The following is a 22661-nucleotide window of genomic DNA, read 5'->3' as shown; positions in this document are numbered from 1 at the left end:
AGTTAAAACTGAGGATATTGTTTTTATTAATAGTATAGATTACTACTACTATTATTATTATTATTATTATTATTATTATTATTATTATTATTATTATTATTATTATTATTATTATTACTACTACTACTACTACTACTACTATTACTACAACATCTACCACAACATAAAGGTAGTTTAGTTATTTTGTCATTTCTTACCTTTCAATTTTCTGTACTCTTATTTCTGCATACCAAACACTGTAATTTTAATTCTTACTTTATTCATTGAATTACAATTGCACCAAATTACAATTCTTTCCTCGCTTAATTCCCTCATCCAAACCAAACGCCCTGTGAGTTTTAAAAGTGTGAACTTGAATCTGAATCCACCTCGCAAAGTGAACTGGCTCCTTGGTATAACAACTGCAAGATATATAATGTGAAATGAAATTTTTATCGCTTTGGCATAACTAACACAGCCCAAATCTGGTAGACAGCCCAATTGGGGATATAAAGGCTCATATTAGTAGAAAACGACGTAGTTCCGTCAATTGTCTCAAAATTGTAAAACCCTGTGAGATTTTGGTGTCCAAACTCCTAAACCCTCCATTGACGGACTCCGGCTGCTCGTGAGCTGGCCGTACTTCGCTCTCAAATGGTTACTTCCGATTTCGTGTTCGAACCTCCCAGCGATGAAGAGGTTGAATACGCGCACGACGGTGAAAGCGAAGAAGAAGAGGAGGATGACGACGACATAGAGGAAAAGGAAATTAGCTCCCGAGCTAAAAATAAGAAATCGCAGTCGCCGTGGGACTTCTCAACCTATTCCGAATCCGTCGCCGATGAACATGCTCGCCGGAGCACCACTTCAGTGGATTACAAAATCTCCAAGGCTCTCCAACAACGCGCGGGTCCAATTGCCGCCGACGACGACGAGGAGGAAGACGACAGCGATAGTGATTACGAGCCGCACCACCAGGTACTTACTAATTTGTAGGAATTTTAGAAATTAGACTTGATTTTCGATATAAATCCTTTTGTTTTCGTTACTTGGAATTATTTTAGGAGGACTATGTTCCGGAGGATGACGACGACGACGTTGACACAAGTGGTGTCGATAGAAAATCATTCTTTGCGTCAGCTGAGGGAGTCTCATTCCATGCTAACTCGTTCATGGAGCTTCATCTGTCTAGGCCATTGCTTCGAGCTTGCGAAGCATTAGGCTATGCTAAACCCACCCCAATTCAGGTTTCTTCAATTAGTAGCTTAATTAGAGTAAATTTAATTTCTTTTTTCATATTTTCATCTGAAGTTGTGATTACCTATTATGTAGGCTGCTTGTATTCCTTTGGCATTAACTGGTCGTGATATATGTGGGAGTGCTATTACAGGCTCTGGGAAGGTAGATTTTAGGAATCTATTTATTCTAGTCAGTTAGCTTGGTCATTACAGTTTTTCTTTGTTGGTTCAGTTAATACATCTGTTTTTCTGCCCTTATACAGACAGCTGCCTTCTCATTACCAACACTAGAGAGACTTTTGTACCGTCCTAAGAATAGGCCTGCTATTAGGGTGCTCATTCTTACCCCAACCAGAGAGTTGGCTGTTCAGTAAGTTCCATCTTATGTTTTTTAGTATTTTGTTTTCTTAGACATGGTTCTAGCAAGTCATGTTATGTGGAGTCCACAGTTGTCATTTTATTAGTGTGGTGTATATTATTATGGTTATTGCATGCCTATTGGTCTGCCAAAATATACATCCTATGTGCTTCTGGAATTCATAAAAGTCAGAATGATCTTTTATAACTTATTGTTTTCAATAAAAGTAGATGTTTTTATTACTTCTACTGCAAAGATTAAACATGACCTCTGTATAAATATGTTAGTGATGCACAGAAAACCAAAAATATTGATATAATGTTAAGCAATTTTTTGCTCGCTAGATCTCTGGTAATCCGCCTACCTTTTTATTGGATCCAATATAATTGCCAATTGCTAACCATAGTTTCACCAAGTAACTTTTGTATCATATTCATAAATTCACCATGGTGTGTTTCAATCTTGTTCTCAGAGTCCATAGTATGATAGAAAAACTTGCGCAATTTATGACTGATATCAGATGCTGTTTGGTTGTTGGTGGGCTTTCAGTGAAGGTATGCTTAGAGGTTATGCCATTTTTCTTTCATTTATGGAGTAATTTGTAAGTTCAGTTTGTCAACCCAATTTTACGTGCAAGTTTGCAACCAGTTAATGTGAACCTTATTGTTTCAGGAACAAGTTTCAGCCTTGAGATCAATGCCTGATATTGTTGTTGCTACTCCAGGACGCATGATAGATCATCTACGCAATTCTATGTCCGTTGATTTGGATGATCTTGCAGTTCTTATTCTTGATGAAGCAGATCGACTTCTGGAGCTTGGGTTTAGTGCTGAAATTCGTGAACTGGTATATCCAGAAATTATTGTTTCATTCTCTAAAGATTTAAAAATTGCAATGGAAATTTAAAGTTTCTCACAATTTGTTGTGGCTTTTAGTAAATTTGGTGTTATTAGTTAGCAGAGTTGTATAAATCTCACTGCAGTATAAGAAGCTAATAAACATCTCTTCTAATGATTGATTTTCTGGCAGACAATCCCTTCTTTACTATTTGAAAGGGATTACTTTTCTCCTGAAGATCATACATACCTTATGCTATCTTGATCTCTAATAATAGATGGCCGATTGCTTGAGAATGCAAAATAAGTTGCATATAAAGTTCTCTTCTAATTATTGATTTCTTGGACGGCAATGCTTTGTGTAATATATATTCTGTATTTGAAAAAAGATCAGTTTTCTCCTACTATCTTTATCTTTAATCTTTAATAACTAATAATAGATTGTTGAAAATGTGAACTTTTATGTTATTTTTTTCTTGGTAAGGTAGAGGCAATTTGTACTTCTCCTTAATGTGCATAGAGAATTCTGTGCACATATGTTGACACTTGAGCATTAATTGTTTGTTGCATCAGAATTTTAATTAGGGCTTATTTTAAGCATCATTCCTTATTTCCGTACTCAGGTTAGACTCTGCCCTAAACGTAGGCAAACCATGTTATTCTCTGCAACTATGACTGAAGAAGTTGATGAGCTTATCAAACTCTCTTTGAATAAACCTTTGCGCCTATCTGCTGATCCTTCTGCAAAAAGACCATCAACATTAACTGAAGAGTAAGTATCTGAAAGCTTCAGCACTTAATTGTTGGATTTGTATATATAATTGAATTGAGTCATAAATTGGTTATTGTCTTTGATAATCATAAAACATGTCTGGTAATATTTTTAACAACTTACAAATGCATATGTGCAGGGTGGTTAGGATACGCCGAATGCGGGAAGGAAACCAGGAGGCAGTGCTTCTTGCCTTGTGCTCCAAAACATTCACATCTAAAGTGATTGTTTTCAGGTTTTCACTTCTGCACTTTCAAATAGAAGCTTTTATTTGGGTTTCTGCAAGGGCATTCAAGTATATACATGTGCTTTAAGCAAGAGCTTTGATCTAAACTGTAAAAAATAGAGACATGAGAAACCTATTAATCTGAATAGTTAACAAATAATCAAAGATTTGCTTGCACAGGGATTTTGACATTAGTAGGAGTTTATGTATAAGTTATTTCTTTTGCATTAAGTATTTTAAATATTTTTATTTCTCATAGGACTAATTGAAATTTCAGAGTTTTTCCATTAATTTAGTTTTAGTTGACGTCTTTTAGGTATACTGGTTTTTATACTTTCAATTGTTTCATCTGGATGCAACTATGCAAGTACACAAAGTCCATTTGGTTTCATACTTTTTAACAATTTTATTTTCCATCACAGTGGAACAAAGCAGGCAGCCCATAGATTGAAGATTTTATTTGGTTTAGCTGGTTTTAAAGCTGCCGAGCTACATGGAAACCTTACGCAGGCTCAACGTCTGGGTGTATGTTCATGCTGGAAAACATTCTTCTCAACTTATGATTATCATTTCACTATCAGTACTTATTGGTGTGTTTTTTCATACTTTATGATGTCTATTCAGGCTCTGGAACTTTTCAGGAAACAGGAGGTGGATTTTCTGATTGCAACTAATGTTGCTGCTCGTGTAAGATTATTTTTATCCACCATCTACTATTTTCTCTAAACATGGCTGATTAATTTATGAAGCTTTTCTACTTGATTGTCCAAAATTTTTTGTTCAGTGATTCTTGTCTTTTTATACAGGAAAGATATTAGCATGTGGATGGTTGATATATTCTGCTCATGATGCTGATGATCTGTTTCCTTTATTTTTTACTTTTTCTTTTTTAGGGGCTTGACATTATTGGTGTTCAAACTGTTATAAATTTTGCATGTCCCCGAGATCTTACGAGGTAAGAAAAAACTATGCTTGCATATCATGATGCATCATATGGTTCTGGCTTAACAGTTCAAGTATTTGGATTTTATTTTCCCCATGGATATAATTTATTTAGTTTTATTTCTATTAAATTGTTCTACATGTGGTCTTAATTGGTTTCCTAACTATTCTTTGCTATACTGATGGGCATAAAATGGCTTTTGGCTTAATATACAACGACTCAATTTAGGACTCTTTTTGTTTTCTTGAATACACATTTCTTCATTGTGTATATCTATTTCTAAGTAATGCATATGTACTTCTTCTAATTCATTACTAGAACCTATTTAAGGATTCTATTTTCTATTTTTGGAGGCATTATTTATTTATTAATCTCTTTATTATGTAATGCATATGCACTTCTTATACTTCACTTATAAAACAAGATAACCCAAAAATGTTTGACATAATTCTTTTATTTATTATTATTACTTTTATTTTTTATATCACATGGCCATGGCTTCCATACACTTCACTCTTGTAACCCTGAATTCTTTTCTTTATCTAGTTATGTTCATCAAGTGGGTCGTACAGCTAGAGCTGGTAGAGAAGGTTATGCTGTTACATTTGTCACTGATAATGATCGCTCACTTCTGAAAGCCATTGTGAGTAGCTGGCTTCCCTTCTAACAGAATTACACTTTTACACATCATGCCATTTATTACATGATGATGTTTGTTGATGATACATGGGGTGTCAGCAGTTGAGAGTCTTTAGAACCCAAACTTGTAGTTTTCCTCTAGAAACAGTTACGAGTACACAGAGACTTACTATTGCAATAATGGGCAGGTTAAACGGGCTGGTTCAAGGCTGAAGAGTCGAATTGTCGCTGAGCAATCAATAATCAAATGGGCTAAAATAATTGACCAAATGGAGGAACAAGTTGCAGAAATCCTTCAAGAAGAGAGGTTCAAATTCTATTTAATTTTGGAAACTTGAAAATTTTGTACTGAATGTATGATTTCAAGTTTAATTGTTTTTTTTTGGATTGTTGCAGGGAAGAAATGATTCTGAGGAAAGCTGAAATGGAAGCTACAAAGGTTTTGGTCTTTGTACTTTTTGACTTTTTAATGCAGTGGGAACTAACCAGCTTCTGGTTGACATAGTTACACCTGAATAGTAACAAAGCGACAAAAGAAAGGATGTTTAACACTGAGCACAATATGACCAACTATAGTTTCTTCTTATTAATGAATTTGCAGGCAGAAAATATGATTGCACACAAAGATGAAATTTATTCACGCCCTAAAAGAACATGGTTTATGACAGAAAAGGAGAAAAAGCTTGTGGCAAAGGCAGCTAAAGTGAGTATGCACTCCCTATGAATACCTCATAATTAGCCTAATGTATTTTATTTACCTTTATTGAAAACCACTTCCTTTCCCAGTAGACATGCTCATTACCTATCATCAACCAAGTAAATGCCAATGGCAATATGGGAATAGTTTCATGACTCATGTTCTATCACTTAATTTAATTCCTTATTTTAAATTTATATTTCTAAATATGGGTGGAATTTTGAAAATTTTACCAGGGCTCTATGGAGAAAGGAAGGGATTCTGTAAACAAGGTAATCAGTGCTGAACAAGCAGAAGACCTCAAGATGAAGGAAAAGAGGAAGCGAGAGCGTGAGGTGCTTTATTGTCTGGGATTTATGTAGTTTGACTATTGACTGTCTGCTCATCCTGTTAATTATTATGATTATTATGCATGACAGAAAAATCTGCCTAGGAAGAAAAGGAGGAAGTTGGAGGCTGCCCGAGAACTATTAGAAGACGAAAATGGTTCAGATGAAGTATGCATATAACTCCTTTTTATCGTTTCACATAAGTTGATTGTGACACTTAATCTCGTATTAATGCTAGTTATATGGCATATATTTTGTTTGTGAATAAGTCACTGATAATCAGATGAACATGTTTGCTAGACAGTAGGCATTCAGCAGTAGTATACTAGAATTTAGTCAGAGTAGGTATTTGGTGGTAGTATAAAGTCAATTACTTAAGGCCTTCAGCTTATCCAAAAAAAATAGCGCATATATATAGAATATTTAGGAGAGAAGCAAGTGTTTGGGGATATGAATTGGAACTTTCTAGGAAGTTGTGGAGAATGAATTAGGGGATACTTGTGTCTACCTTAAGCACGGCTTATAAAAATGCCTCCACAAGTACTCTTGTTGAAGTTTGACATTGAGCTTTCCTAGCTCTTAGCACCCTGCACCATAATAGCAAAGCTATAATAATAAGCGGCATTTTGCAGAGAAATGAGAAAACAAAGAAAGACAAGAAAGGAATTAACCTTGTTGATCTAGCTTATCGTCGGGCAAAATCAGTCAAGGCTGCAAAGAGGGCGGCTGATGCTGGCAAGATTATAAGAAAGGAAGGGAAAAAAACAAAACGACCTACCAAAGTAAATCAATCCAGGACAGAGGAGATGCGAGATCTTTTCAAAGCTGATATGAGTGAGGAGAAAAAGAAGAGATCACATTCTGGTGGGGTAAAGAAGAAATCTTCATTCAAAAGCAAGTCAAGGTATGACAATCTGAATTATAAATTTCTTCATGTCTTTACCATTGTAAGTTTTTTTATTGAGCATATGACCATTTATAAACTTTATTTGACAATAGTTGGATTTCTAACTGGAATATGCCTCCTATCCTAAATTCCATATGATTATATTTTGTTCCAACATCACCATTATTTTATTTGTACATTCATAGAGCCTGGCTTAAAATTGTTATCCTCAGTTACTTATTTTGATTGTATATCCAGATTGTGTAAAACAATTTATACGCATGGATGTGTCAAATCTTCCTCCACTTCTGTGATCTGTAAAACTTATCTTTTCTAAAATGTTATTATTTGTAGGTACAAGAGAAAGTAAACAGCTTACCGCAAGACCTTGATAGGCCAGATACAGTGACTTGCCTCAGGTTGAAAGGATTGTCTAGTGAAAGGTTTAATTTATTATGATTGTTTGACACCAGAAGGCGGAGTTTCACTGACCCTGACTCTCAGAGTGGATACTCAAAAGTAACTGTTTCAAATGCAATAGAAGTTGGACAACCTCTCCAGCCTGCTTTCTGGATATCAATAGCAATAGGATGTGTTTTTTTTAATAGGTTGCCCTTGAATTAACACAATGATATGTTGTAATTCTTGCAAATTCCAATGACATTTATACATTTACCCACATTGGGTTGTATCAGCCCTCAAATTTTGGCTATCTTTGGGCTCATTTCTACCATCAGAGTTTTTGTTTTTGATGCTGCTGCCATTGAATGTGAGTCGCTTGGTAATGCGTATTGTAAAGCGTAGTGTTCCTTGGAAGCATCATCCTTTGTGGAGGTTGCCTAAGTTAATGGAATGATGACTAACTTCGGTGAATGGAATTATGACTAACTTCGGTGAACAGTGAATGGAATCATGGTTAACTTCGGTGAATAAGAATAGTACTGTGAGTTATTTGTGAGTATTAGGCATTGATTCTCTTGCTTAATGCCCCTATTAGATTAGAACAATCTATAAATTATTTAGAACGGTGAATGGAATTATGACTAACTTCGGTGAACAGTGAATGGAATCATGGTTAACTTTGGTGAATAAGAATAGTACGGTGAGTTATTTGTGAGTATTAGGCACCGATTCTCTTGCTTAATGCCCCTATTAGATTAGAACAATCTATAAATTATTTAGAAATAGTTTCATTGTTGGTGTTAAGTTTAAAGGACAAGAAAGATATTATTTGTTTTCTTGCTCCCGCGTCCTCATCTGTGCTCATCAAGCCAACTTTGCTCTTTGGGAGGTGAAACTGCGGTTGAAGCGAACATTTCGAAATGACAGCATCGAAGATATATTTCTATATATACACGGTTACGATTATCTCGGACTGCGTTATGAAAAAATGAGCCTACTTGTGGGCCACTATGTACTTACAACCTATACGATAAGCAAGTGAATGGGGCCGGTGCGTGGCGAATGTAACGGTTCATCAAACCATTTTTCGCCTCAACTCCCTAAATAGGGGTTACTTTACAAATAGGGGTAATTTGTTCGCACCTGACTGTGATAGCCCTCTCGATACCTTACTGGAGCTTTGTAACTAGTGGCTGGTTTCCCGTCGCTAAAGCGTTTTCCCAGTGCACAAAGCCCCAACGAGGTATGTGTTAGTGATTTATCATTGGGTCAATAATGCTAATCTCTCTTTTTGTGCTACTCCTAGGGCGGGAAGAAGATAAGAAAACTCTTTCCCAACCTGTTTTTTCTAAAGATTGCCCTCTCACGGCTGGATCTTGGTCCAGCCTACTACAAGAATCCCGTATCCAGTAACCCAACCTATACAAAGGGCATCAAAACCCCTTTACTAGGTTGGAGCTATAAAGCTTACTTATTTATTATTCCTAATAAGGGAAAGGACTTTTTCAGCTAGTGCACAGGAGCGCACTTCCGTTTTCGCTTTACTATATTGAATTATCGTCCATTTTATTAGATTGGGATGGACTCTTGGGGGCAAGAGATTTTATCTTTCGTAGATAATAGCACAAGAAATAACAGTAGTGACATTAGTAATGAGTAAAGCCATGATGGATAACCCATGAGTTTATCAAAAAGGAAAGATAAATTTGCATTATGTGATTCAGTGATTCTCAACCACAAAAGAAAAGAGTAACAGAAGATGCACATCTAAATTTGATTCATGTAAATGAGTGATTACAACTACATGTAAGTTGTGTTTGCAACAGCTCCCTAGATTCCAAAGGAATAATTAAAAAAGAAAAAGAAAAAAGCACGTTTAATATGTTGAAACAATTTAACCTGGCATCTATACTTGTTCTCTGGGAATTAATCTCAAGAATCATATTACAGTCATAAATCCTGTCTTTATTCAGTTCTATAATCTTTCTTCTTCCCCCGCTACATCAATATAGGCTTTCCTATCTTCAATAATCTATGGCTATAAAGAACATTGGCCTGTCTGTCATAAATAGTCCTAAACTGATTCCAGTGAGAGGGAAACCAGCAAGGTCTATTTCCATGGAGGTTGATGATGGTTAAAAGGGTAAGGTTCCAAGCCACCATCTGGTTCTTTTCGTTTCCCACCGATACTCAAACTTGTCGATGGTTGTGAGTTGGGCTTAAGGTAACTGTCCATTGGCATTGGCATCGGCATTGCCATAGGCATAGGCATTGGCTGAAGCGGGTTGAAAATTTGCCTCAAACCTCCCAAATCTCTGTTCCCAGCAGCCTCGGATGTCAAGCCAGAGTTGAGATCGAAGCTGCTCCTTGATGCCATAACCCCATTTGTTGGAGGCGGTCCAGTCATGCTAATAATGAACGGTTGCTGAGAAAAGGGAGGAGGCACAGATGAGGGTGGACCGACAATTTGAGGTATAACGGGAACTCCTCTGAAATTGACCATGCAGGGGATAGGGCCACCGGGTCCTCCATACATTGTAGATGAGAAAGGTGCAGCGGGTCCTGGTGTAATGCCATTGTTGTAATTATAAGCGGCTGAGTGAGCGTAAGAAAACAGAGATCCCATTCCCAAAGCAGTCCTATTAGCGTCAAGAATGGCCTCTGAAATCCTTCCATTGGTGAGGGGCATGGATTGAGGAAGAAGCTCTTTTTGGTTTACCTCTACCTTCATGCCCATGATGGATACCACAGATGTCAAATTCTGAGGAGATTTGGTGAAATAAGGGAGATTTGAGGCATCATTAAGAAAACTGGGTTGGTCGTTTAAATCAATGTTCCGTAAAGAAGGCTGCTTTGATGATGAAGAAGATGATGGAGATTGACTTAGAGGGCCGTTTTGACGTGAGGACAGCTGTCTATCCATCCTCCAATCCGATGGAGCCTCACCTTCGTCACTTACACGATTAAGATCCAAGTCCAACTCAACCCTTTCCAGTTTTTTGGAACTTGCTTCAACAGAAGATTCCCCAGAAGGAAGAGCTGATGACAAAGTTATTTGTTCTTTGATATTCAAATCCGTACATCTCTCATCTCCAGTTTCAGTAACATTTAGATCAATACCAAGGAACCCAGCTTGCTGCTTTGAGCTGCCATCACTTTCAGCATTCGAAACGGCTTTGTCACTTTCAGGGATTCTACAAGCTGCTGGACGGAAAGCACTCGTGACAGCAGATCCTTTCCATCCAGTACTCCCCTCAAGCTGCAAAGCAGTAATTGGCATGTCAGGAGCCACTACTGCCCTTGAAGGCTGATCCGTATCTTCTGAGTAAACATCTTGATTCAAATCAAATTCGCATAAACCCTTCTCAGAGTTGGCTTCAAGATCCTGAGCTGCCATTGTGACCTGAGAAGTATCCATGTCTTGTGTTTCATTTACTGCTGCACCATCAGAGTTTTCTGCACTCTTTAGATTTCTTTCCCCAATTTGTGAAGCTTCAACGGAAGGATGAATTCCTTCTTGCACCTCCTTGTTTGAGCCATCATTAGTTTCACATTGTTTTGCATTTTCAGAATCTTGGCTATTGGGCTCGTGAACTTTAACTGTTTTTTTCACAGAACTGCAACTCTGTTCAACTTCTCTCTCCACTTCGATGGCAACTTGCCGAGCAACCTCTAAAGGATCAAAGATGCCACAGTCCAAGTCAAGATCAGATTTCTTTCCAATATTGGCGTCTTTATTACCCATGTATAGAAAGGCAAGATCAGTTGTTGAGTCATCCTCACTTTGATCACTAAGATCCTCATCAGCCTCCTTCACTCCAATATTTTCCACCTTCAACGAACTTGTGCCCAATTCATTCATGCATTCCATTTTATGCTTGTTGGAAGAGACCTGCAATAGTTCACCATGACCTTTGGTGTTTTCATTAGTTTCGAGGACCATTGGATCTCTGCAATGATTTTCAGATCCACTTTCATCCATCACGTCCTTCCTGTCAGACACAATTGCTGTTGTTTCATTGAAGGAGGATGTTTCCTGAATGCAGTCATTGTCCTTGGCATCAGAGCATCCTTGTAAACCAGGGCGTGGCACTGAATCCACAGCATCCTTGGTTTCAGCACTTGGAGAGAGAATCATCTCATCTAATGGCTTAGACGGTACTGAATCCAATTTCTCGGAACTTCTAGTTTTCTGCACATCATTCAAACCATCACCAGGCACCACATCAGGATTTTCATTCTGGTCTTGAAGTGTACTGTGTTTTGGACCTGTTGAACTACAAGTTTCAATTAGTGAAGTACCTTCTGAATGAAACCTAGTGGTTTCTACCTCATCACTAGTGTCACTGATGTGCTTTGTCGAGGAAGGAGACTTGGCATAAGGAGATGGCACATCTTGCATTATTTCATCCACCGTAGTTTTATCATGAACCATTTCAGGATGAGGAGCATCGGATCTCAAAGATGGTACAAGATTGTCTTTTTCCTGTTCATTGCATCCTTCAATACAACCTCCTTTGGAATGACAAACATCCCCACATGAAGATTCTAACTGCGCATTTTCTCCTTTAAGATTTACACCGACTCCAGTCTCACCATCAACTGAAGCTGGTAGCTTTTCAACATCCAAAGAAACAGGGGCAGCATCTGTACCTTTATCCCATCGATCAAAGAGTGCCTTAGCCATCTCTTGCACCTTTGAACTCTTGTGGCTAAGAAGCTTCTCAACGGATGTCCTGATTCCAGAAGAAACTGATTTCTCATTGCCTACATGCAGCTTCTCAACAGCTCTCAGTAAATCAGTGATTGACTCTTCTATGAAATTATCACTAGAGTCATTACCAAGCTTCTGAGCATTCTTCAACCAACTATCAATAAATCCCAGTCCATCTAACTTGATAAAAAGTTCAAGGCAGTCTTTGTTTTCAGTTGCAGCTATAGTGCTTGCGACAGCAGACCACTGTCTAGTTGCATCAGCAATACTCCTATTGGCATCTTTTTCCTTTTGCATTACAGCAACAAGCTCCTGGACTCGAACAGGAGTTCCAAGCCCATTATTCATCTCAGTCAATGTAAAGAAGTCCTCAAGCGTCATAGTGTATCAATTTGTCACCAATTAAACCTCAAAAGTTAACCTGAAAAAGAATAGCAGGAATATTTTGGAATTGTTTTGCTATACTTTAAGGCCAAGATATAAATATCAATGTGAAACATTGTGAACATGGAAAAAACAAACAAACAAACACACATAGCTGTATCCTCAGATTGAGGAAAAACAAACTTGAGTCTCATTTCTACCAAATGTCAAGTGTCATTTGATTGTTAGGTGTACAAAAGTGTACGAATTATGCAGGTAAATGATTCATTCTAAAATATTTCATTTGTGTTATCCAAGCTAGCAGCCACCATTGCTTTGAGAGGAAATGCAAGAAAGAGATGTTTTTCTGTCTGTGTTTTGTGGACAAGGGAGCTATACGCTGCTAAAACATTAATCAGCCAAGAAAACAAAGGAATTGTGTATTACATGATGTGGATCCATATTCACTGTTTACCCATGCATAAAGCAATCTAATTTCTTAATTAAGGGGCTATTCCTTTACATGCAAGTTCAATGTTCTAGAGTTCAGGTTGTTTCTTCTTCATTTCATCCAATTTCTCCACCCTTTAAACCTAACTTATAAAAAACATGAGCATAATTGCATCACATATTGAGACCAACATGATAAAAAAATGATTTACTAAATTCTATAAAACAAAGCACAATTAATATATCATGCACATCACTGCACTTGCAAAGCCAAAAGGTAAAGATATTGCCCAAACTCACTTTGCAAATATACGTTCAAACCCTAAAAGAATGCTTTTGGAACCCTAAAAGGTTATCCCCATAGTTTATATACTATATGTTCAGGAGAACAACCTTTTGGAAATTCCTATCGTGTAGTCAAGTGCAGTGTCTTCAATTAATGCATTTTAAGTACCAAAACATGCAAAATTACCATCTTCTTCAACAAAAAGTACTGTTGTACTGCCCAACACACAACAACATAGGAGAAAGTAGCTGGGAAGTTGCATATCATACCATCTCCAAATGCCCTCTTGATCAAGTCAGGAGACTTGTACAAAATAAGCCAAACCGCAATTACCCAATCAGCAGATATGCCCAGCCCTGAGAAAAATGAAGAACAATTACATTGAAAAGGGTACATAATCAATTCCCAGCTAGTGGAGAGGAGTACAAATTTAAAACAAGACTCCAAACATGAACATAACAATTCTCAAGCATATCCAAATTAGTAAGTTCAACATAACCAAATCAATCTATAGATTTTTCATGCATAAAAATGGAAAGAAAAGACATAATCAAACAAATGACCATAAAAGAAACCCAGACAAAACCTTAAGAGAAAAAACAAAAAATCAAATTTTGAATAGAAGAGCAGTCAAACCTCAAATGATAATAACCCTAGATGAGAATTCCATTAGCCCAAAGCGCGAAGCCGCGTAAAGACTATACCTTTACACAAGCGACTATGAGCAGACAGCGGTAATCATATTATCGCAATTAATGCAGCACGATAATCAATTCATAACCGTAAATCCGGAAACATAGAACCAAGTATGAACCGCCGAAAAATTTTCAAACAAATTGCAAGAATTAAAAGCTCAAAAGTAATACAGCAAAAGCTTTACCTCTTTCCGATATGGAAAACCCTAGCCGGAGCTCCACTTCAATAACCCGGAATTACGATTTTCTATTCCTGTAGCCCAGTTTCCAGAGAATTCAAGAACCTTCCGTATTGAGCTCCTTTTTCCCCAATATTGTTCTTCTCCGTTTTCACTTTTCAGAAAAAAACTCGTTCGAGCAGAGAGAGAGAGAGAGCCACGTTTTTTCTTCTTCTCCTCCTTCTTCCTTCTCCAAGCCCCAATTTTTTTCCCAATTTTTTTTTTTAATTTTACAATTTTAATTGTTAATTATCCAATTTGATTTTTTACGAAATCTTTTATTTCGTTTCTTCGCAGTTAGCTCGCTGGTCTGCTTTAGCCAGCAAATCGGGTGGGCAACACGTGCCACACGTGTCCGAGTCGGGAGCAAGGTCCCAATTCGGGCAACCGGGTCGGGCCGGGTGCCAACAGGTTTTGACCAATGGTGTTGTGGTTTCGGGAATTTTAAATTTTTTTAATTGTGAGGGGACAGAAGTTGCATAAATAAAGTGTCAAAATCCGAGTTTGGGTTTGAAGATGTCCGGTGTGGGACTCGATTATGGGGCCCGCAGAGTCGAGTGGGCTTTTTTGATAGTTAAAGAAAAAGGGAAGGTGATGAGGTAGTCCCTAGTCTTCCCCTGAAAATGAGAGCAGCTCGTCCATGTCGTTGGCCTGCGGCGGGCCCACCGCCGTCACGTGACGGGCACGTGTTCGGAAACTATGTGGCGATGTGTGTGGGATGAATGGATGATAACATTCGGGTCATCATAAAAATTTGTTATTTTCAATTTATTGACCATGGTTGGACCATTGGTCCCAATTCCATGCATGCTTCATTAGTTCTTTACTATAAATTAGATTGAACCAAAGTCCAAAATACTGCCTTTTATGCAAGTTACTGTCATTGTAAATTGCAATTTGCAAAGGGTGGGAATTGAGTTGAAAATTTCATTTGTACTCCGTAATATTTTATAAATGGGAATTTGATATCATAGATTAAAATTCTTTTTAGTATGAAAAAAATAATACAACAAAAGAATATAGTTTATGATATATGGATTCTGGTTGATGAGGTTCATGTTATGTATTGCATCGGTTCTTGATTTCTTTATAATGTGATTGACTGATTGAGGCTAAACTTTAGACGGTGCTCAAGGTAAGGGTTGCAAATTGTGTGGGAATTGGGATGGAAGGTTTTAGCATGTGCTACTGAAATATTCAAGTAAACTATATTTATCAGAAGTAAAATAGAGCGAGTTGCAAACATGAGCATTGCCCGAGGAGGGTGTGTTTGTAGTGTAGGTAAGTGTGTTTGTCTGAGTGTTCTGTTGGGTTGGTCGAGTTCAGTCCCTGCTCGATTCAAAACGTGGCGTTGTGACTTACCACCGATTAGTTTTAAGTAAAATATAACAATCAGATAGCCAAAGAAGTAACCATATAACTCCGATCAATCATGTTCCCTTTCCATTACAATTATAAAATAAAAAATAAAAAAAATACGGAGTATTGTTTAAGGTATAAACTCATTACAAAATTTCAATTTTTGGGTTGGATTCAGGTTGTGTGGGCTATTCTTGTTGGGGACAAATGGGTTGAAAGTAGTATTGGGCTCCAAAACCAACTACTGAAATGGCAGACCAAGAATTAGAATCCAAGATCAATGGGATGGATATAGCCTTATGATCTGCAAATTTTACCATGAAAATCCCCCCAAAAGTTATTTAGTGTAGCTGCTCATTTTAAAGAGAAATTCTTTAACAAATAAGAACAACCAGCATCCTAATATATGGAACAATAATCTTAGAATTCACATCCCTATTGATGAAGCAAAACCTTTGTACCTGTCATGTATCAGTAAGAATGTAAGAGATACATTCAAAGTGATTCCTATAGGAGACAGGGAAGCTGTGTATACTCACAAAAAAGAGGTTAATAGAAACCTAGGAACATGTTCCTTTGACAGCAGAAACATACATTTGTATCAAGAAATCCCAGAGAAAATTCCTGCACAAAAGTGACTGGTAATCTTGCATCAAGATGAAGTTCTCCATTGTAGCTCAACCTGAAGCCTCCCATTCTTGGAGTCAATAAGGTGGTATCTCTCATTAGTTCTCTTGTTGTTAACCACATCCACTAAAGGTATGTCCACATATCCCAGAGATTCCTAAAAAAACATAAATGATAGAACCATTCTTGAGCAATGAAATAAACTCAAGGCATGAAATCGGGACACAGAATCGATTTATGTGGTATTGCTGAAGTCGGGTGAAGAAAAAAACCAATGAATGTTTTGGGCACGACTAGGAGGGGCAGGAGAAACAAATACCTTTGGATGCCTTAGACCCATTCTCGATGAGGTACTCACAACTTCGACGTGCATCTTGTCATTTGTAGGTGGCTTGTCCAACATGAACTGGAACTCCTCATCCCATCTAGGATCTCTGTTTTTCTTAATAACCTGGAACACCAAAATATAATCTCAGTGTTTTGCTCAAAAAAACGAGTTCCAATGACATAAGCTAGATTTCCGAATTAAACCAGGCAGAATATACCTTAGTTCTTTTCTCTTCTCCTCTGAAGATCAAGCGCACCGATGGATTTGTATGGTGCTTCCCTTCCAGGTCCTGTGCTTCGTGGACAATGACTACAAACAAGCCACCACCTTCGGGCGTTCCTTCAGGAGCTGTCTGTACTTCTTTTGACTCCTCAAAATTGGCTGGCATTTGCTCATCTGAAAAAGCTTTGTACATCACTTCAAGAACTAGCTGCCCGCGTGATTTTTCATTTTGAGGGTCATCTCGATTAAGGTTTTTCAGAAGATCAAGCGTCAAAACCTTGGGTTCTTCAGGAGTAAGGTCTTTCAAATGGACAATATTTACGCCCATCTTGTCATGTGAACCAACCTGTAAAATGCCCAACATGTTCGAGATATACTAAGAATTGGCTTTTCATCACACGGAGGGTAGGCAATATGTCATGTTATTCATGTACTCATACTCCATATCTGCTTGGTAAACTGTAAACTAGATCGCTAATAAAAGACCATACCTGCTCCCAGTCATAGACAGAAATATCTAAAGATTGAGATTGCGGGTCCTTAGCAACAAAAGTGAATTCCTCATTCCACTCGGGGTTCAAGTTTTTGTGCTTTACAGTTGTTTTCTTTGATGGGAGTTTGTCCCCCGTAAGTTTTAGTTTGACATAAGGGTCTGAAGCCCCCAAAAGATCTTTCTTCTTAAGTTTCATTGCCTTCACAACTTTCACGTGAAGAATTCCAACAGGCCTCTGCATTGCTCTATCAAACAGCAGAGGAATATTACTTCACTCGAAGTGGGAAAACAGATCCGAATAAAGATATTGTTCACAACAAAAAATAAACTCACTGTGCAGGATCCATTATTTGGACCTCGAGTGTTTTTGGCCACAGATACATGTTACCAACCTGTTCTTTAATAATATCCTGGAATAAAAGATCCGGTGAGCAGAAAAATAATTTGTAGGCCAATTCTTTCCCATTTAAAATAATTTATAAAAGAAAAAGGAAGATTTAATTAAATAAAACAACATATATTTTTTCTCACCAATAAAATGAAGTGAACAAACCATAAGGAAAAGAAAAACACCACACAAATGTCAAGAGGTAAACAACTTCAGCCATGCATCTGACAGTAACCAAGTTACATGTAAGAATTCCTTTTACAAGAAAATGCATTTTGGTCGGATCAATGCAGTATGAGACATAATCTTGCAATTTCAAATTTTAAATGTCACTTCTTGTAATCCAGTAGAAAGGATAAAAATTATATAAAGAGATGAAGGCAAAGCAAGTATCCAGAAGCATACCTGAACAAATAAGTAAAGGCCAGGAATAGACATAAGATCAGCTCCTAGCAATTTTAGCCCAAAGTCGACATGAGGCTGAAAGGTAGAATTGGGCAGATGTTACTTGAGAGATGAAAAATATTTTTCCATGGAGATGCTATCAAACTTCAGAAAGCTCTAAAGTTTATCTTTTGGCTAGTTTTTGGAGTAGTTCATATAAGAGTATAAAATTTCCTTCTCTCGTCGAGGCCATTCATTAAAAGAGGTGCATATATGAATAACACGTTGAACCTCCAAACTATTATAGAACTGTTTTACTTCCTTATAAAATGTATTACTGATAATGATATTTATGTATCAACACTCACCTTCTCCATGAGAGATACGAGTATTTTTGCAAAACAGGGAAAGCTTGGAACCAGTGGCTTCAGTGTAATACGTGGCAAAGCAAACACTTGCAGATCAAGCACCTGAAATATTCCAAAAGTTTCAAATATTTATAAACATAATCTCTCAAGTTCCAGTCACCCTAACTTAAATAAACATATAATCAACACACATACATGAATGAATAAAGTTTCTGGTTCTGTCAATAATTGGCCAGTAAGGATTTATTTGGGTTTGGAACTAACGGATCTGGAAAAATCTGGATTTCTTAACAGTAAATGTGAATCTTGACCATATTCCACAAGTTCCTTTTAACTGAAGCAAATACCTGAGCAGTGGCTTTCAGCCCAAATGCTTTGACCGCAACAAGGATGTTGGGATTAGCTGCCCACTTTAAGGATAGTTCCATTATCAATTCCTTTTCCTCAGTAGAATAGACCTTCATTCCTGTACAAGAAAAAATTATGTATTGTTGTTCAGAAAGGTTAATCTGAAAACTTCAATTTCTTTTTGATAGACAACAAATAGAACTTAAAATTTTCTTTTGAGAAGGATGTGGAGAGAACAGTGGAGGCCTGATGCAAAGAGAAATAAATATGACAGTAACAGATTTTTTTTATTATTATTTTTTTTTAATGCAAGTGTGGGAAATACAAAGAACCACAAAAGAAAAAGGAGACATTAGAATTGTGCAATGGTTTATGACCTTTCTCTATGGTTCATTTTGCGAGATACGGAATATATAAATTAAAACTAGGCAAAGTATGATATATGAACTTGAAACAATTTTTAAATAAATAAAAAATAAGGAAGAAGATTAGATTAACAAAGTTTATCTAGTTGGTAGAAGAATACACAAGTTGACAAGCAAATAATTCGTAAAGGTGCCTAGTGCAAGTCCAATTTGTGTATTCAGTGATTTAAAACTAAAAGAAGCAGCTCAACCTTGAAAAGTAGGTGGCAGGCTGCCCAGTGTAAGTTCTTCAAATTCAACTGCCTCAATTTTTAACTTCGGAATTTGCTCGGCTATGATAGGATCTGCTATTTGCTTTACTGTCTTGCATATTGCCTGGTGACTTTACCCATCAACACTCAATCTGATTAAAGAAGCAAGTTTGGTGGGAGTTCACAGGTAAAACATACCTTGTCCAAGTAAGGCCACATGGTTTCAATAAATCTGTTAAGCCAATCAAGCTGCATTATTCCAGTTAGAAGAACAAAGCCATTAAAATATGCTACAGAAGAAGTGAATCTACACTAAAATAGTTTATATTGAGAACTTGCAAAGTATGAAAGGGGTTGGTTTGTGTCATACACGATCAAAATCGGGATTTTTCACCCAAAGTGGTATCTCAGGGAGCAGTCTTTGAAGACCCTCAGACTCTTGTTCTGCCAGGGGACGTATATCAGGGTCCTGAAGACAGTGACATCCAAACCAAACGTAAAATTCATGCGAATAGGTTATACATTTAAGACTAGTTTTACAAACATCCAATGCATAACTAACTCATAACTGGTAGAGAGTTAACATAAGGTGACTTAACTTGAATCACTTCAACAAGACACTTTACATGTCAAACTGCATAGCTACCTTATTTCAAGAGGTAATGTCATTTTTTTAACAGGAAATGTAAGGAAAAATATGCTAAAGTCCAAGGAAAATCCCAGGAACTTTGATTGTTTGCTGGTGATGTAGGCATGGATAAAGAAGGAAAATTAACTTTACAAGGAAAAATTCGAAGATACTTGCCCAGTATGGCGTTCTCCACCTAGCACAAGGGTACTATCAACATCAAAATATGTTAAAAGTGAATAAGATTTAACAAGAATATCCTCTAGATTTCATTTACATTCTCAGCAAGCAAAAAATGTAATTATAAAAATAGAACTAAAATTGCCTATAAAAACAAAAAGCAACAAGCATGCAAAATGGGGAGAATAAGAATAAAAACGCCCAAAATAAAATTTAAAAAAAAATTAAAAAATCTAACCTTGACATTGGAAGGTTGGACGTAGATGAACATGAAGTAGCCAGCCAGAATCCCAATTGTGATCCCAAACCCAAAACCAAAAAAACCCATTATAGTGCTTATGATACCCATCTCAGACCTTCCTCCAAATCAACCCGGATCTCCACTACAATTCTCAGGAAAACTTTCAAAAAACAAAACCTTTAAGCACAAAAAATTCAAACAAATAGCACTGAAAAAAACATATCACTCAAAGATGAGCGTTCTGGGGACGAGAAGTGAATAATAATCATGAAAAGAGCAACAGAAAGGGAGAATACCAGGCAGAGGCAACCGCGATAGGTGGATTCAAGATATTACAATGCCGATTTCAGCAGCATTGCAAGACGGCGAAAAGAAGAAGAAATTTAATGCTCGGCGACGATTCATTGCACAAAATCTGAAACCCACATGTAACGGCTTAGGATAGAAGCGTTCAAGCGATTGTAGTGCACTAAAGCCAGAGGGGATTCACCCAGTCTCATACCCGTCGCTAACGGTTCTGTCTGCCTTTTTCCGCGCTAAAATTACAAGGGGACCGCCAAGGAAACAGACCAACTAAAATGATCGTTTTTTAGTTACCCAAAACAAATTTGCATTTATTAACTTTTTTATAATTATTTATTATTCATGATTTTTTTTTTAAAAACAACGAACCATTATATTAATAAAAGTGTTCAATACATAACAGAATAGAGGAAAACCAACTAGAAGAATAAGACTGAAAACTAACTTTTTATAATTATTTATTATTTATGATTTAGTTAATCTTCTTCAAAAATGTTGAATCTCACACTCTAAAGAGTCTCCTACACCTCAACTTGAAAGAGCATGTGAGAGGATGTAAATTACGCTAACTCAATAGCTCAAATATAAATTATGGTAATTTAGCGACTCAGTTGCCGAGTTTCAAACCTCAGTGTCTTCTTTTAAATATTGTCTACTGGACCAGTGAGCTAAACTCGTACAGACAATATTGAATTAATCTGATCATAGGACTATACCGTGCATCAATGTTGATAGAATAAAGTACAATTAAGGGCGCAACCAAGTGGATCAAACAAATGGGGGGTAGAATTTATGTATTTATAACATATATAATTATATTGAGTACTATTAATAACAGTATTGATTGTAGCTAATGCAATACAATATAGTATATATATGATGATTATACTTGTTACTATGGACACAATAGATTTTCTCCAAAAATTATTTCAAATTTTTTTGTTTTCACTCACAATTTTGATAGTATGTCCAAAGTCAATTAGTTTTGAAATTCGTAGAACATAAATTTAGTTGATTGCCCGTTATTTCTTCATTTACAAAAATCAAGTAGTATATATAAATGGTTTCAAGAGGAGTATATCAATTATTACAACAGTATTTGTATATTTAATTATTTTTACTTTAATTTGTTTGATTTTTCAACTTTTGACTCTAAATGATACTTAATTCCTGGGGTTCTTCCCCTCCTTCCTGATCCCAAAAAATGATACTCAATTTATTATTCAAAATATCTAAATCTCACCTTAGAAGAAACTAAATTTATTCTATTTATACTAAAATGTATTTAATTCAATACTTGAACAATATGAGAATTCACAATTTTTTTTATTTCTCTTGATGTAGCGTTTATTTATTAGATGTGAATTAAATAAATTGATTGACCTCAGTATTAATTTAAAAATTAATAATTAAATATTAAAAAACATAATAAAATAAGGTCGGAAAAAAGATTATATAAAAATATAAAAAGAACATGTAATATTAATCTTCACAAAATACAATCATTATTGCGTGGATCGTGGTCTACACATTTGTGTAGATAGAGTATGGTCCAAAAACCAATAAAGTACATTATTCTAACACATAAAATACATTATCTTATCCCAGAAAATTAAGTATTCTAACACATATAAAGTACATTATTATAACTCATAAAATACATTATCTTATCTAAAATGTTCATTATTCTAATATGCACACGGAACAAGAATTTTGAAAATCAAAAGGACGTTGTTTTGGATCATGATCCACACAATTGTATGAACTACAATCCATGTGTGAGCATAAATATAATATGTGCAGTCCAACTATCAGCTTAGGCTTTTAGTTGAGATGGAGCACATACTTTAATTTGGTATCAGAGCCATGTAAAAGATCATGGGTTCGAATCTCCGCGTCACCCTCAAAAAGAGACTTCCACGTGTTGCGCTCGGAAATCCAAATATAATATGTGCAGTCCAACTATCAGCTTAGTAATTTACCCACAAAATAGTTAGAAATCCAAATATAATATGTGCACTCATTTAGAGGCAAATTGCGCTCGGAAATTCTATAATATGTGCAGTCCAACTATCAGCTTAGTAATTTACCCACAAAATAGTTAGAGGGACCAATTTACCCACAAAATAGTTAGAGGGACCATGG

General features: G+C 36.5%; 3 protein-coding genes across 4 annotated transcripts; 1 reads left to right on the top strand and 2 right to left on the bottom strand.

The window, feature by feature from the left end:
* Nucleotides 1-534: 534 nt before the first annotated feature.
* Nucleotides 535-7653, top strand: LOC116022911 (DEAD-box ATP-dependent RNA helicase 28). Its single transcript, XM_031263819.1, has 19 exons — nucleotides 535-957; nucleotides 1044-1226; nucleotides 1312-1380; nucleotides 1481-1587; nucleotides 2048-2129; nucleotides 2248-2421; nucleotides 3035-3183; nucleotides 3323-3418; nucleotides 3832-3934; nucleotides 4034-4096; nucleotides 4303-4364; nucleotides 4899-4995; nucleotides 5180-5298; nucleotides 5388-5430; nucleotides 5593-5694; nucleotides 5925-6023; nucleotides 6108-6185; nucleotides 6650-6921; nucleotides 7258-7653. Exons 1-19 carry the CDS (start codon nucleotides 634-636, stop codon nucleotides 7271-7273), a joined length of 2238 nt encoding a protein of 745 aa, XP_031119679.1. The 5' UTR covers nucleotides 535-633; the 3' UTR covers nucleotides 7274-7653.
* A 1402-nt stretch (nucleotides 7654-9055) lies between these two features.
* LOC116022170 lies at nucleotides 9056-14246 on the bottom strand. Of its 2 annotated transcripts, none has more exons than XM_031262769.1 (3): nucleotides 13999-14246; nucleotides 13305-13474; nucleotides 9056-12440 (listed from the first exon to the last, which is right to left on the bottom strand). In XM_031262769.1, exon 3 carries the CDS (start codon nucleotides 12398-12400, stop codon nucleotides 9416-9418), a length of 2985 nt encoding a protein of 994 aa, XP_031118629.1. In that variant the 5' UTR covers nucleotides 12401-12440; nucleotides 13305-13474; nucleotides 13999-14246; the 3' UTR covers nucleotides 9056-9415. The 2 variants fall into 2 exon arrangements, with proteins under 2 accessions (XP_031118629.1, XP_031118627.1); XM_031262767.1 differs by having other exon boundaries at nucleotides 13388-13474.
* A 1562-nt stretch (nucleotides 14247-15808) lies between these two features.
* LOC116023153 (synaptotagmin-2-like) lies at nucleotides 15809-20766 on the bottom strand. Its single transcript, XM_031264128.1, has 13 exons — nucleotides 20510-20766; nucleotides 20211-20373; nucleotides 19535-19633; nucleotides 19363-19413; nucleotides 19165-19288; nucleotides 18548-18666; nucleotides 18201-18302; nucleotides 17854-17928; nucleotides 17394-17470; nucleotides 17059-17305; nucleotides 16563-16913; nucleotides 16337-16468; nucleotides 15809-16174 (listed from the first exon to the last, which is right to left on the bottom strand). The coding sequence occupies exons 2-13, from the start codon at nucleotides 20319-20321 to the stop codon at nucleotides 16043-16045; spliced, it is 1620 nt and encodes a 539-aa protein (XP_031119988.1). The 5' UTR covers nucleotides 20322-20373; nucleotides 20510-20766; the 3' UTR covers nucleotides 15809-16042.
* Nucleotides 20767-22661: the final 1895 nt, after the last annotated feature.

This window comes from Ipomoea triloba, chromosome 6, assembly GCF_003576645.1.
Source record: "Ipomoea triloba cultivar NCNSP0323 chromosome 6, ASM357664v1".
Classification (NCBI taxonomy): domain Eukaryota; kingdom Viridiplantae; phylum Streptophyta; class Magnoliopsida; order Solanales; family Convolvulaceae; genus Ipomoea; species Ipomoea triloba.
The sequence above is the reverse complement of the archived record's forward strand: the minus strand, read 5'-3'. Positions and strand labels throughout refer to the sequence as shown.

Excerpts from the sequence above, each read along its gene's own strand:
- LOC116022911 (XM_031263819.1), top strand. The coding sequence starts at position 634 with ATGGTTACTTCCGATTTCGTGTTCGAACCTCCCAGCGATGAAGAGGTT. Across the intron at positions 2,130-2,247 it reads TTGGTGGGCTTTCAGTGAAG|GAACAAGTTTCAGCCTTGAG; the intron begins GTATGCTTAGAG and ends TTATTGTTTCAG. Across the intron at positions 4,097-4,302 it reads CAACTAATGTTGCTGCTCGT|GGGCTTGACATTATTGGTGT; the intron begins GTAAGATTATTT and ends TTTCTTTTTTAG.
- LOC116022170 (XM_031262769.1), bottom strand. The coding sequence starts at position 12,400 with ATGACGCTTGAGGACTTCTTTACATTGACTGAGATGAATAATGGGCTT.
- LOC116023153 (XM_031264128.1), bottom strand. The coding sequence starts at position 20,321 with ATGGGTATCATAAGCACTATAATGGGTTTTTTTGGTTTTGGGTTTGGG. Across the intron at positions 16,914-17,058 it reads CTGTCTATGACTGGGAGCAG|GTTGGTTCACATGACAAGAT; the intron begins GTATGGTCTTTT and ends GGCATTTTACAG. Across the intron at positions 16,469-16,562 it reads GAGAAGAGAAAAGAACTAAG|GTTATTAAGAAAAACAGAGA; the intron begins GTATATTCTGCC and ends TTGGTGTTCCAG.